This window comes from Lepisma saccharinum, chromosome 2, assembly GCF_977018435.1.
Source record: "Lepisma saccharinum chromosome 2, izLepSacc3.1, whole genome shotgun sequence".
NCBI lineage: Eukaryota > Metazoa > Arthropoda > Insecta > Zygentoma > Lepismatidae > Lepisma > Lepisma saccharinum.
In genome coordinates, this window is record NC_139230.1 from 91,191,404 (window position 1) to 91,207,815 (window position 16,412).

Sequence of the window (16,412 nt, forward strand, 5' to 3'; positions counted from 1 at the left end):
TGCAAATTGTCAGGCAACGGGGACTGCGCTTCTAGTGAAAAACACTGTGCCGATCACTAATGTTGAGTGTCACCCTAGCGGGAGAATTATATGTGCGAAAGTGGCAAATGTTTGGATATGTAATATACAGCGTGTTTCAAAAAGAATATACGTATTACAAAGTATTATTTTGTCCAAACTATCGATCGCTGCGCCCCGGCTCGGCTATTAGAGAAACGAATACATAGTCTAGTTTATATAATAGCCGCTAGATGTCAGTTGTGTTCTGTTTTGCTTAGTAACCGTCAGTTGTTTGAAATGGCTACTCCGCAGCAGAAATCATTTTGTGTTCTCGAGTTTGCGAAGTGCAATTCCGTGATTACAGTACAAAGACGTTTCAGGTTGAGGTACCAAATTGATCCTCCGAATGGGTGGAACATTCGCAGATGGTATCGACAGTTTGTAGATACAGGATGTGTATGTAAAGGAAAGAGTTCTGGCCGCCCTCGTGTTCCTGAAGAAAATGTTGCACGAATTGAAACTGCTTTCCAACGTAGCCCTTCAAAATCAACTCGTCGTGCCAGTCGGGAGTTACAACTTCCTACAACAACAATTTGGCCTGTTTTGAGACGTCGGCTGGTTATGAAGCCGTACAAGGTACAGCTGTTACAAGCTGTGTGTCAAAGAAGAATGGGCCGTAAACAGATGATCGGGATATCGCGCAAAACACATTCACTTTGGGCGAATCTCGTACATGTTCAATGAATGCATGTGGGTTCTGTAGGCCCCAAATGCGAACATTATGTTTGTTTACCTGACCACTGACATGAAACGCAGCTTCATCACTAAACACGATGCGTTGTGCGAAAGTGTTGTCATTGTCAATAGCATCAAGAATCTCGTTACAAAATGCCACACGTTTGCGTTTGTCATCAGGACGCAGAACGAAGATGGGGATGAATGATGAAATGATGAAATTATTGAATGGACATTTACAAGCAACCAAGCCCTAGCGGGATTCGAACCAGGGACCCTTGTCGTCGCAGCGCGATGTGCTAACCACTCGGCCACAGGGTCGGCCGCTGTTATTGTATTTTTATCTAAGGCTTACTAGATAAAGTACACGAAATGTTTAACATTTCGACTATTTGCATTTGAGACATTGTATCAGGCCAAACTTTTACTGTAACTAAAATAATTATGTGTCTATGAGGACTGAAATCCCTTTACCGAGGTGTCCATAACTGGACGCTTACCAACATTGTTTCTTTTCTCCTTTAAATATAACCATTTATCAATATATTGACAATTCACAGAACAAGACGAAGTTCACAGACGACTGACTATATGGATCATAGGTCCACTTGCCAAACTTTTCTTTCTATGCTAGAATAATAATTTAGCCTTATAGCCCTTTTTAAGGTATTTTTCAAGTATTACTGGTTTTCTTGGGTGCATCAACACTTTGGTTATTTCCATTTGCTTTATTATACGAGGCTACAATCACTATCTGAGGACTAAAATCCTCTAATTGAAGCTAAAAGCTTAACATGTATATCGACAATTTATAGGACAACACGAACCTTACAGAGGATTGTAGGTGATGTAGGACCACATGACAGAGCCTTATTAGTCTGCAAGAAGCACTTACAGCTAATGTTACGAGGAAAAAAGGTTGATTCTTTACTGTTTCACAAGAAGGCTATCCTTTACACACCCAATATTTGCTTTTTCAAGTAACTATATGTACCAGATGCACACAGACCTACACTAAATAGATTTTGATTTACACTATATATGGTGCTAAATGTAGCAAGAACTTTGATTGTCTATATTTCTGAGAAATTACGCAAAAGCAAATTTTCCTATGTAAGTATCTTAAAAGCAGATTTTTCTATGTAAGTATATTTTTATTGATTGCTTTGTTTAACAGATCAAACAGAAAGACGGCAAAATTCACTAAATGTAGTTCTATACTATAGGTGATTGCTTGAAAATAACTACGTCAAGGGGTGACCAACAGTGAGCTGAATGTATATATAGAGGGTCGCTCTCTATTATTCTCACCTTCGTTGGATTGTCGAAGGAACGCACTTGTGGGCGGTAGAACCTGAACGGGTTCCACCAGGACATCGGAGACTCGAAGCAGATGGCTTGGCGGATGAACCCTAGTAGGGTCATGGGCGCTAGGACCAATTTGGTCACTGCTTCTTATATGAGGAACCAATTTGGCCCATTCCCAAAATTTACCTAGATTGCTTATAACTTATGAAATTTGAAGCCTGCACAAGATCCGATGACAAAATTTTAAAATTGTAACCGCCCAGACAGGGACTCGAACCCTGGACAGATAGGTTAAAAGCTTAACGCTATACCAACTAAGTTATCTGGGCACAAGGTATTCTTTTCTTGAAAAGTTAGTTATGTTAAGAAACGCTAGAGTTCATCTAGATCTCAAAATTGAGGTAAAGATTGTGTTTGGTGAGCCTAACAAGTTACACTTATATCCAGTTACGGACAAATAAAGCTAAAACTCTCAGATTTACTGTGAACGTACGAACTACTAGCCTAGATTTAGTAACAGTACTAGTATTTAATTCACAAAGTTAGGTAAAAAACAGTATTTTTTTAAAAAATATTGTTACTGCCTTCAAATTTTATTCCTTCTTTTGTTATTTAAAGGATGCCAAACAGTGTAAACCAGTTGTTATATTACACATATAATTCATCATTTATCAAGTATAGAGCTTAAGACCTTGCAAATAACATAAAAAACTGAACATTACGACAAGAGAAGTTTGTATGCAAACTTTTTACAAAATGTACAAATGTAAAAATAGCGCAACTTTGGTCAGATTGTATCTTAATAACAATTGATTAATGTACTTCCTAATGTAATGTAATCTCTTCTGGAAACTCTTAACATACTGAAAAAGGAAGCGATACGAATTTATATTATATAATTACGAAATTATATTGAATTACTGACTTGAAGGCCGGATTTCTAGCATTAACATAATCTCATATGTAAAATTCTATACACCAACTGAAAACCATTGTTTAATCTACTATGTACCGATTTGTAATATCTCTTAATTACTTGTGTAAAGTCTTGATGATTGATATAGTTTAATGTAAATTATATAGAAATAAAAAAAAAGTGGTTATCACATCGCGCTGCGACGCCAAGGGTCCTGGGTTCGAATCCCGCTCGGGCATGGTTGTTTGTGAATGTCCATTCATCAATTTCATCATTTCATCACTCATCCCCATCGTCGCAAATTAGCCAAGAGTCACAAAACACGAAGTAAAATAAAATCATTCAATCAATCAATTCTTCTTTCGATGTTACAAGCAATCGAAATATGGCATCTTCTGTCCTTAATGTATGCAATCCCATTGATAGCTTCGCAGTTGCAAATGTCATTTATTTTTACTGCCGTTTAAAATTCTTAGAGCAATATATAACATGCTATGGAAATGATATCATGCGAACAGTTATAAAATGGATATCATTTGATTTGATTTGATTTGATTTAGTTTATTTTACTTCGCGTTTTGTGCCTCTTGGCTAATTTGCGAAGATGGGGATGAGTGATGAAATGATGAAATTGATGAATGGACATTCACAAACAACCAAGCCCGACCGGGATTCGAACCCGGGACCCTTGGCGTCGCAGCGCGATGTGCTAACCACTCGGCCACAGGGTCGGGCAAAATGGATATCATAACACACACCTTGTTGCTTATCATATTTTATGCGTTTGCATAGAGAAATGATTCATAAGATTTGATATTGATAATTACATTCCATAAGATGCTCAAACTACACAGTTTATTGCTTTCTAACCTAAATAATAAATGTGAAACACTATCACATTTTCATCGTGTTTGATAATAATTTGAGCCATCTTTCACTAGCCGACCTCCACGGTGGGATGGTTACATAACACACTACGAAGCCAGGGGTTCCAGGTTCGAGCCTGGGCATGAGTGTTCTTTTGTGAGCAGTGGCGAATCCACAAATTTTTATCTAGAGGGGAGGGGTTCAAGTACCAGGACAAACGTGCCAATAATAATAATAGTAGTAGTGGTGTTAGTGGTAATAATAACAGTAGCATTAAAAGACGTTATTATCGTCGTAAATCATGCAAAAAGGGGTAGAAGTCGGTGGTAAAGCATTTGTGTTTGAACAAATTATTTGAAATAATTTTTCCAACACCTTCAATTTCATATTAGCTAATGATAATTAGCTAAACAAGCACACAAACTGAATTTTTGAAAGACAGAATATGCGTGACGAACGTTATTCTTTTTGTACATATGACACGTATAACTTTCATGTACAACATATATTTTACACATATGCAACATGGAGCGACGTAAGATAAGAAAATACATGTGCCACATGTTAATGCTAAATTGTGTACGTATTCAAAGTTTCTTTAATGTATATTATTTAAATACATTACATGATCAATTCATCATGTCAAATTGTCTCTCAAATGTGCGGGCTCCAGTTTTGCGAGCGAAGCGAGCAAGAAGATTTTACGAAATGTACTTTTATTTGTATAAAATTTTAAATCGAGGGGGCAATTGCCCCTCTGTGCCTCCTGCAAGTGCCCTTAACCGTCTGGAAGAAAAATGCAAGAAACACTTGAAAACTAATTTCATCTTGAGTATCGATTTGTTCTGCTATCCTAAGATTCTGCTAGTCATGTTTCTTTACTTCAATGTTTGCCTAGATTGGACTTCCGTCCAAGATTGGGAGGGGGAAATGCCTCTGCCCCCCTTGTGGTTGCAGCACTGTTTGTGAGTGTCTCTTCATCAATTTCACGTCATCACTCATTTTTGAGATTAGCTAGATGTGACAGTAAAGCAACGCTAAGTAACAAAAATCAAATATCCACTCCCTCTCTCTTCCACATGAATCGCTATTACCAAAAGGTAGACTTGGGAAACAAAAATGTATGCAGTTCAAACTTCATAGCAACACATCGAAGAAAACCATCCAAATACATTAGGCACCTTTAATACAAGACTACTCAAAATGTCACAACTGTTACTTAAAATTGCGAGATCATTTCCCGAAATCTGAATCTGGAAGGTAATTTTATCTCCCCCCCCAATACTGATACATTATACGGAATCCCACACACCTTCATAAATCACAAAATCAATCAATGTCTTTGTTATGTTGCTAGAGTAATACAGGATATAATTGTAAAGAGTAGTGAGAATTCCAGGTAGGAATGTGTTCTGTATTTTTCACAGGGGGACAGAGCAGGCTCTCAGGGGGCAGTTCCCCCTCTAGCTACAGGCCTGTCCGCCAGCAAGATATATTTGTTCCTCGGGACTAACATGTCAATCAGCTTGCTTAGTTAACACAACAATTACCCCTTAATGGAATGCAAGAACGTATACTATCTGTGTAGGGAAAATAGGCCAGTCTGGTGAAGTTCTGACAAGTTTATGCTTGTTTCATGAAAAAATGAAACGTGGGTTGACAGATCATCCTGCTTGGATGAAATGTACACAGGGCCAAGCCGGGCCGCAACAATGTACTGACATGGCTGCTACACTACGAACAGACAGAAAAAATCATCCTCATGATATGAGGATCTCTGAGCAAAACGTAACGAGTTCTTAATCCAAAAGCTTCCACGGCGGCGTAGTGGTAACGCCGTCGCCTTGTGATCAAGGGGTCCCGGGTTCGATACTCGGTGGAGGCACGTAGTGGTTCGAATCCCACTTTAAACTGTAGGTCCAATCCCGATTAGCCCATCTGTGCATAAAATAATGTACTGACATCTTCACTATGTTCCTGGCAGATAAAAGGTCATTGGCAAAAAATGAATTTGTAGTACATAGCTGCATACACACAATATAAAATGTTTTCAGAGGGTTTGTAGCGCCGAAACAAGGCCGGGACTAGCAAAATGCTAATTAGGAAAGTCGATTTCTTTGACATCCTCACGTCTAAATGTTGCCAACTTTCGTCTGTGCTTCACGGAAAAATATGTCTGACGGGGGTTAATAATTACAAAATACTAATGTTGGATTTAGTGTAGAATTTTGTCTATTTTTTCGCGTTTCAAAATAAGTGCCTCGCGGATATAGTTCGTACAGTGCCTCGACGTTTTCTAGCGACGACTCTGATGGTTATCTTCCTTATGCATTTGAATTTGAATTTAAAATTTTGGGAGCGTCAGCACTTAGGCTATTTTGCTCCCGTCACATTATACGGGGGCCAGCCCCTTATCATTACAAATTACAACTCTAGCGTTGCATAACTAAAAATGTTAAAATGTTCTGACTTCTGTTAAAAGCTGAGGCCGTAAACGGGCACTCAGCACACACAAGGTCAACAAACAGGACAACACATACAAAATTATACTGGCCATAGTGCCAGTCGCCAGAGCCTCGTTAGTCTTTAGTCCAGGGTGCACTACGTGGAAGTGAGGTTGACTTTTGGGCGCCTACGTGGAAGGTCACCCCTTACACCCCCCTTATGCATTCAAATGTGATTCTTGGGACAAAGCGAAACACATAAAACAAAACATTGTTTTGTTGCAAACATAGCGATTGATGCGTTTTCCTCGAAATGTGATGTAAGACTAGAGGAGGGAAAAACAGATATCAAGGAATTGAGACAATGCACATACGCAAGCTGCAGTAGTAAAGCGGAGCATTTCAGAAGCACAGATGTGTTTCAACACTAACTTTCCTTCCTGCCCGTGGAAGGAAAAGTCAAAACGCCCGCACTAACAGCAATAACCGTGATTTACGAGCTGTATTACGTATATACTACTATGTAGTAATAAGTAATAAAATGGATTTCTATTACTTTCTTGGAACGAATTTTCTTATTGATTTCATTTTAAGCAATTAAAAGCGACCATTGTTGATCAAAAACACAGTGACATTCCATTTCTTGGTAGGCTATTGTTTTTTTTTCTGATTATTGTGAGACATGCTATAATACAGTGTGTTTCAAAATATTTGATATCATTACAGATGTAAATCTCTCAGTAAATACACAGTCAAGGTAAAGGAAACTACACAGGTGTAATTCTCAACTCAATAAGATTTATCCATAAAAATTTGAATGAGAAATTCAAAGGTATGTGGTTGTCACAAATGATTGTTCACCAGAGTTCAATATGCGCACCGCCTGTGACACAGTACACTTAAAGTCCGTAGTCCAGCTCTTGTCAAACACGCTGGAGCATATATGTGGCGGAGTTCCTGCTCTGCTGGAGTTCCTCTAGGCTTGTAGGAAGAGGGGGGACGCGGCCATTTCAAAAGCACATTATCTTCATCACTAGCACGCCCGATCCATCGCCCTGGCAGTGTCTCATTGCGATACTCCCGCACAGTGAGCTTCCAGTGAGGTGGTGTCTCGTCCTGTTGCAAAATGTGTTCATGTTCGTTTGCAAAGAGTGTATTCATGAGCCAGGTCTCAAGCATTTGCAGATAATCATCGCCGGTCACATTTCCCGCAAAGAAAAACGGGCCATGAAGATGATTCTTGGAGATGGCACAGAAGACAGCCACTTTTGGTGAGTCTCTCAGTTGCTGGAGTGTGGCATGGGGATTTTCTTCGTCCTAAATTCGAAAATTATGCTTGTTGACTTTGCCATTCGTGTGGAATGTGGCCTGATCACTAAAAACAAGACATGCATCAAAGTTGTCTTCATACCACATTACACATTGACTTTTGAGGTGTTTCTACACATACTGTTAAATTTTCAGTTCATTTGCACGAGAATTGGTAATGTTATTATATTACGAAATGATATCAATTTTTTTGAAACACCCGGTGTAATACAATAAGAATAACAGTAAATTGTGCGGTGTGGAATGTAAGAAAAATTGACAAGTTCTCACTACTCTTCGTCATAATACTGGCTTCTTGTAAAATTCAAATGGAAACCCAGGAGGAGATAAGGTTGATAACTTTGAGAAATATCCATTTATTTCCAAATAGGCTTAATCCTGAGAAAAAAAGCACTTACAAGTAAAATAATAAATTACAAGGGAAAGTAACGATATCGACAGTATACTTATCCACTCTGGACCCAGAAGAGGCCTCCTGCGAGTGCTCAGCACGTGCTGCGTCGAAAGGGTTCGCTTCGCAGAGAGAGACTTTCGTGAAGCGAAGCTCGGGAGATTTATCTGTCCCACGGTGCTAAATGCTACGCCTGCAGAAAATTTGGCCGGGTGTAGTATTACATCCGGCATGTGCATCGGTGATCGCGATGTAGTGAAACAAACGTGTCTACAATTCTCAGAACTAACGGGTGTGTTTAAAGTATGACACAGTATGAGACTTCGCGAAAGGAAAACTGACATTCTTACAATTTCGTGCCTCGATGACACGAACTATTTTCCAATGTTTGATTTTTTAATTTCTTGCCCAACTTGTATTACAGATATTTCTTGTTATGTATTATTCTTTTGGTGTCTAGGTTGGTTGATATTCTGGTACATACTAATGTTGGTATATCATAATGTTACTTTTCAAAATTTCAATTCGGATTCCCCCCGGAGAAGAGGTATGTGGCATGTTTTGGAAAGAATGAGGAACGAGGAAATGTAAGCGTCAGCACGAGCTAGAATGCGGAATGGTGCGAGTGCAAGATGTGGTAAGGGTGTTGACGTAGAGAGGTGAATGATCGTAGTTTTGGTGGAATAGGAAGGACGAGGGTAGAGCAGTTGGATTAGAGTCGGCAACGAAATAGCATCCATTTCAGGAGAAGGTCCTCACCAGTGGCGACTCGTGGCTTTTTTGAGTGTAGGAAGAAGTTATGGTAAACGGAGGAAGGTTTGAAAAGTGCGTTCAATTACAGCCGCATAAATCGCTCGTACTATCCATTGCATTTAGAATGTTACCTGCAGGTCCACGCACTAGGTAGGGCAAGGGACCCTTGCGCCCTTGAAATATAATTTTTTTAATGTGAACCTATAAAAACCAGCGAAAATTATATTAACGATATTTCATATTTTGCAAGAATTTCGATTTTGTCCCCTCTCCCTGTCGTGTGGATTGAGAATGATAAAAAGTGCTCCTTAAACTCTGAAATTATGCTTAATGCTTCTAAATTAGGCTAGAATTTTTTATTGATTGCTATTTTCGGATAACTCCAGTTTTAAGTTCAATTATGGATATAATTTTTTAGTTTTGAACTTCCGTTACTTATTAGTCACTACACAAAATTGTGTAGAATGGCTCAACAAACTTAATGGGTTCAGCATAGAACTTGAAACGGTTTGAGAAAATGGTTTGTTTACCCCCAACCTTGTATCGATTAACTGCCGTAAAATCTCCTCAGGAACAAAGTCGACAGGATAAAGAAAAGATAGAGGATGGATCGTCGCATGGCTGTTTAAAAAAGCGTGTCGCTGTGTATGCATACTCCCTTTTATTTGAAACAAGTCCGCTGGTGAAGTATAAATAACATTTGGACGTAATTTTATTTCTATTTCCTGAAAATCTATTTCTTTGAATTCGATTTCCCTCTCTCAGGGACTCGCGTTTGCAGATTATGCTAGATTTGACCATTATGTCAAAAGCAGGATGCTAGGGGCCAACGAAGATCAAACTGTACTACGTATAGTACTATTTTGATGGGGTTAGCACCACTGATTGAGGAACCCCTCGATGCTTCCTCGCTGGATCTTTTTTTTTTTTAAAAAAAAAGAGCAACCTTTTTCCCTGCCCCTTCCTCTCCTCACCCGTCTGTCTGTAGGATGACCGCCGATTTTCCTCAGCGATCGGCAGCCAAGCCTAGGTGTCTATCGTCTTTGGGCTGCGGCTGGAAGGAGCGGCACCAGTCGACTCTTGACAGTAGCTAACCTAGTCAATTGTACGTACATTGCGCTCATAATTTTATAACGGGCATTATTATTAAACTCCTAAAAAGTAGAGAACTGAAAGCAAGTATAAATGAACTGTAGGAAGTTCCTCATTTCCTACATGGAGGAATCATACCAACCTAGTACCTAAATGTGAGTTTGTCTGTCGATGTACAAGATATTAGAAATGTGGGAATAAATGGGTATTTTGTAATTCGACTACATGAATTCGTAGGCGTTGTTCGTTTCTTTTGTCAAGAATGAACATCCGCCTATTTCATCCCCTATGAATGTACATTAATTACCTCTCGCAGCCCTTCCTCATTTCTAGGAAGACTCCGTTATTGGCGAGAGGACTTCAGAAATTTATCTTTCCAAATTTACAAGGTCCGCCCATAAAGAAACCGAACTGACAAAAGAAAAAGAACCAAACCAAATAAAAAGGTACCGTATTCTGGCAACACTGGAAAGAGCTATATCTAAACTTCCCGTCAGTGCATGTTTCAACCTGTTACAGGCAGTCGGTATCGGGGCAAGCGTGCGTCACATGCAGGTCGTGTGCAGGCGGTTTACAAAATACGCGCACCAAGAGGGATCAACGTTACAGCATAAAGTTTTATAACAAATTGGATAAATCGTTTTCCGAAACGTTACAGATGATACCGGCAGAGTATGGTGCTGCAGCATTATCAAGAACCCATGTGTATGACTCGTACAATCGTTTCAAAGGTGGACGTGTAAGTGTCGAGAATGAACCAAGATCAGGACGCCCTTCAACGTCAAGGAATGACGACAATGTGGAGAAAGTTCGTGCACTGGTGAGAGGTGATAGACCATGAATTTGTCCCTGAAAACCAAACAATCAATCAGTGGTATTACAAGGAAGTGCTTGGCCGACTCAGAAACAGGATGAAGGGGTTTAGGAAGAACCTCTGTGATTCTGTCCAGTGATTTCTGTTACACGATAATGCTCGGCCTCATACCGCATTGTCTGTACAACAATACCTTGCTAAGCATTCAGTGACAGTGATCAATCACCCTCCATATTCTCCGGACTTATCGCCTGCTGATTTTTTCCTTTTTCCCAAGCTTAAGATGGCTATGAAAGGGCGAAGATTTGACGACGTCGCGGACATTAAATTAAATGTTTCGCGTATGTTGCAAACACTTACTGTCAATGACTATCAACAGTGTTTCCAAGACTTGTACAAACGCTGGTCAAAGTGTATTGCCTCCTCTGGTGATTATTTTGAAGGTGATAAAGTCATTTGAAGGTAATTACTTGTTGTCTTTCCTAAACAAAAAAAAAGTTCGGTTTCTTTATGGGCGAACCTTGTAGATATATTTTTTAAAGTGTTATGGCTTAACTAATAAAAGCCAATTCAAATTATGTCATTTCAGTAACAATTGTATAAAATTATTCCATGTAATGAAATATTTTTTAAAAGCCACAGAAAAAATATTTATAAAATATTTTTTTAATAAGTATGACTTACAGTTTCATGATTTGTGTTCTTTTTACAAGATGTATATACCAAAAGTACCATTATCACTTTCCACACAATAAATTGAGCTCTAACACTGAAATGTTGTGAAGAATAAAATTCAAAATAACTATGATAATACACATTTTCTCAAAAGGGAGAAAATTTTCTTTCCCTGGTTGGAAACGAATTGAGAAATGTAAAGCTTGAGAAATAAAATGCAGAGGGGGAGGGGGGTTCCTGACTCCCGCCTTCAATTCAAACACTGCTTACGAGTATTAGCAAAAATGATGCACTGACATAGTAAATATCAAAAAAGCCTAAGCTTTATTATGGCGAAATCAAAGGCAAATATGGAAAAATCATTCACATGCAATAATTAAACGTAACCAACATCTCCAGAAACATATTATACAAATGGAGCAGTGGACTAACGCGATCAATTAATTTTGCCTCAGAAATAAAACAAACAAGGGTCTCGTTACACAATGCAGAATTCAACTTACCAATTTCAGCAGCCACTCGTTGTAGCTTTTCCAACGACCTGCTGACAAGGACTATGTTTATTCCTCTTTTAGCCAGTTCCTGAGCATACGCCTTTCCAATTCCATCCGTCGAGCCTGTCACAACTGAAAAGAAAAATCACAATTATGTATCACTCACACATATATTGATTGAATGAATTATTTTACATCGCTTTGGGAACTTTTGGCTAATCGCGACGATGATCATGATGAAATTGACGCAGGGACATTTAACTGCTTTGACCAGCATGATCATTGTTCCCACTAGCAATCTTTTTTTCTGTCGTAAAACGACAAAATATTTAGTACACTACGGACAGACAGAAAATGATCATCCTCATGATATGAGGATATCTGAGCAAAACTTAACGAGTTTTTAATCCAAAGGTATCAAATATGATAAGCAACAGTGCATAAACCGATGCCTAGGCCAGGATTCGAATCCAAAACCCCTGATGTCGTAGTGATCTGTGCTAACCTCTTCGTTACGGATATTGATAAACATGTACGTGTGTGTGCGGGGGAGGGGGGTACGTGTATGTGTGTGTATAATATGTGTCAATAAGAGCCAGACTGAAAAGGATATAGTATACAAACGTAAATGCCTGATAAAACCAAGTGGTTGTCCATAGTTCGAGGCTTACAAGACGTATGCAGCCATCGACCATTTATTTCTTGTAAAATATTTTTGTTGTTAAACACTCTGAGCAGATTTTTATGGACTATTTTTTTCAAGTTGGTGTGCGTTCGTCGTATCATCTACATTATAACATTAATGAAGAAATGCTGGTACACATATCTATGGGGATAAACATGAGTAGAAATAATAACAAGTCTTCCGAAAATAAGATATTGATTTCTTTCGAAGAAGAAATTCAAATGGTAAGTTACTGCCCTCCCTCTTCTATACACAGAAAACTAAGGGCATCAAAGATAAGATAAGATTTATTTAATCCATGAATCACTTATTTGCCTATACAGGCAGTGATATCGGACATGTCAGTTTGTTTACAATATCATAAAGAATGCAGTATAATAAAACAATGAAATGCAATTTATGGTTACAGTGAAATATAGTAAAATTATAATACAATAATACGATGCCAATACAATACATGGTAACTGTGGAATATAATAAAATATCATTGAGTACAACATAATGTAATAAAACTCTGCAATGAAAATGTTACCTTAAACCAGTAACCACACCATGTTTGGAGCGTTTGATACGCATTGAGATGCCTCAATATCAGTATAGTGTAATGTGGTTTATGTTTTACGATACCTATTTTATTTTTAATAAGATCTGAATTAGCAAAAGTTGTGAAGAAAAAATAAATACATACATACATATATTATTGCAGGCTTAGTTATTCATCAATTGAGTAAAAGCAGTGTTCCAGTAAGTATCTGTACAGTTTTTTCTTAAAAGCTTTGGAGGTTTCAATGGATTTTATGTGGTTTGGAAGGTTGTTATACAAGGTAGTCCCTGAGTACTTAGGTCCTTTTTCATATAGAACTGTATTGTGTACAGGTATTAGTAAGTTAGTTTAATTTCTTGTGTTGTAATTGTGTATGTCATGGTGGCACCTAAACAAATAGTAGAAGTTTGCTTTTACATAGTAGAGCAGGTGAAAAATGTACAAGCATGGGAGTGTCAGAAAACATAGATATCCCTGAACAGCTTCCTACATGGTTCCTTTATTCTTGCCCCATCATGATTCGTATAACTTTCTTTTGTAAGATAAAGATTTGCCTACTCCTGTACGAATTTCCCCAGAATATAATTCCGTACGTTAACAAGGATTGATATAAGCTGAAATAAATTGTTTTCATTGTCTCCAATTGTAGCCTTTATTACCTTGATGGCGTAGATTATTTTGCTGAGTTTGCCTGCCAAATAGTTGATTTGTGGTTTCCATCTAAGATTTTCGTTGATCCACAGCCCTAAAAATTTAACAGATTTCTCATAGTTAACCACATTGTTTTCTAATTTGATAGAAGGTTTACCTCGTGGTTGGCTCTTTGTGTGATGAAAATTTACTGCTATAGTTTTATTGACATTCAGTTTTAGTTTGTTTGTTGAGAACCACTTATCGAGATCCTCTATTGTGTGACTAATATTGGAAAGAAGATCACTGTTTGAGCCAGTCATCGCCACGCTTTAATCATCAGAGTATAAGACAGATCCCACAGAGCTTAGGTTCATTGGTAAGTCATTTATGTATAACACAAACCATATTGGTCCCAGTATAGATCCCTGGGGAACTCTACGTGTTATTTTGCATTGTTCTGAGACACATGTTGTTGTGCACCTGATTTTTTCGTCTACCTGCTTAAACTCTACGACTTGGGTACGGTTTTGTAAATAGAATTGAAACCAATCATTTGCTTTGCCTCTTATTCCATACTGATTTAGCTTCTTTAGTACCTGACTGTGAGGCACTAAGTCAAAAGCTTTTGTCAAATCAAGATCTTTGTCTAACAGATCTCTCACGTATTCTAGATATTCAAATATAGCTGAGACCGTTGATTTTCCTCTACAAAATCCGTGTTGAGATATGTTAATGATATGGTATTTGCTAAGAAATGATGTGATTTGATTATACATGACAGTTTGAAGAATTTTTGAAAATGGCAAAAGTAATGAAACTGGTCTGTAATTTTCCATGCTTTTTTTATCATCCTTCTTATGTATGGGTTTTATCTTGGCTTCTTTCATTTAATTTGGAAATAATCCTGTTGAGAGTGACAGATTTACTATGTGACACAGTGGTGCAATATAAGAGTTGCTCTGTGTGGAAGGTATTTCATCTACACTGCAAGACCATTTACTTTTCATTTTATTGATGATCACTATTATTTTATTGGTAGTGACTGGATGCACGAACATTGTTTTGTGACAAGAGTTTATGTTTGCCTTGTATACCTTGCTTTTATTGTTTTGGGAAGTTGTTAACGTTTGTGCAATTCCCACATAATATTTATTAAACATTGTTGCTACATTTAATGGATTCTTTATGGTTTCACTGTTGTGCATTAGGGTGATGTTTTCCGTATTTATAATATTGCCTTTTGTTTTCCTCTTTATTATATCCCACATTGTCTTTGTTTTATTGTCAGAGTTACTAATAAGGTTCTCGTTGTGTATTTGTCTCGTTGATTTTAGAAAATTCATGTATTCAAACTTATACTTAGCATAGTACTTATGTCTCAAATTCAGCTGTCATATATCCCTCCCTTTTAAGTTAGTTTAAGAACCTCATTATTTCACTTGCTTCTACAATTTCAGTTGTAACCCAAGTTTTTTCTCTACGTGATTATTTTTTTATTAGTCGTTTTGGGAATGTTACATTAAAGTAATATGTGAACACTTTAAGGAATGTGTCATAAGCATCATATACAGTATTACAGTTGTATATGTCACTCCAGTCTTCCCATTTTAACATGAAATAGTCCAAATTGTTTTTGCTGAATGATCTTTTGGTTTCTAAGTTTGTTTTATAATCCACGTTACATCTATTCACTTGAGCATCGATTGATGCTCCAAGGTGTGATTTTTGACCAAGCAAACAATCAAGGTTACAGTGTGATGCATTTTGTATATCGTTTGAAGAGGTAAGGCCAAAGTATGTCTTAAGATGCAAGTGAGCATTTTTTTGTATGTCGAGCTGTACTTTAATGCATGAATTTAAGCGTTTCTTTACGCATCTTCCTGCATCTTTCTCGATGACGCACTTAAACATTTGGTCTGAGCTACTGACTTTATTCATTCCATGCTCTAGCTGATGCATTTACTATTCTGTGTGTAACTTTCAGGTTTATTTTCAATATTTATTATTTATTATATCTTTTGTATATTTACATATTTATATTTATTATTAATTATATCCCTTGTACATAGTTAACGCATGGATTTAGTTTGAAAACTTACTTTTCAGCAGGGACGGCGCTACACGGGAGCTAGTGGAGGCTGAAGATCCCCAAGACTGATCTCAATCCCCCGTAGCTCCCCCCCCCCGAAATGTTATAGTACGGTAGACACATTTCGATCGAAAGTAAGATAACCTAGAAGTTTTCTTTACTTAGACCCTAATGTTTTCCATTATAAAACTTCCATTGGGGCAAGGTCATTACAGTGTTCATGTACATTTCATATCTGTTAGTAAGATTGCAAGATTACTGTATTACGATATTTTCTAAAATCATAGGGCGGCAGCTGCAGATCTGCCTGAATCAGTAATGGCTACTGATGATTTGATACTAAGTAATTCACTGCTTTTAACAGATACAATTATTTTTCCAAAACACTCAAGAAATTAAATACAATATAGACTAGATTCTTCCAATTGGAATTTATTTTACTGCAACTTTTCTTCATTTCTACTTGTAGATAATTATCTTGAACACAAATACAGAGGAGTGTGACCGTACAACACTGACAACTTTCACAATGTGTGGAGGCCAACAAGGTGAACAAATTCGCGTTGAAAAGCTGGAAAAGTCAGGGAAATTACATTACTTTTGCTTGCCACAATTGGTAACCGAAAACGCATTTCGTTTTAAT

General features: G+C 37.7%; 1 protein-coding gene across 1 annotated transcript in view; it reads right to left on the reverse strand.

Moving 5' to 3' along the window:
- LOC145984467 (inactive hydroxysteroid dehydrogenase-like protein 1) overlaps positions 1-16,412 on the reverse strand; it is a 180,598-nt gene that overhangs the window by 18,430 nt on the left and 145,756 nt on the right. Inside the window, exon 2 of the mRNA XM_083118126.1 lies at positions 11,828-11,950. Within this exon, the coding sequence (XP_082974252.1) occupies positions 11,828-11,950 (123 nt within the window). The remainder of the gene's footprint in view (positions 1-11,827; positions 11,951-16,412) is intronic.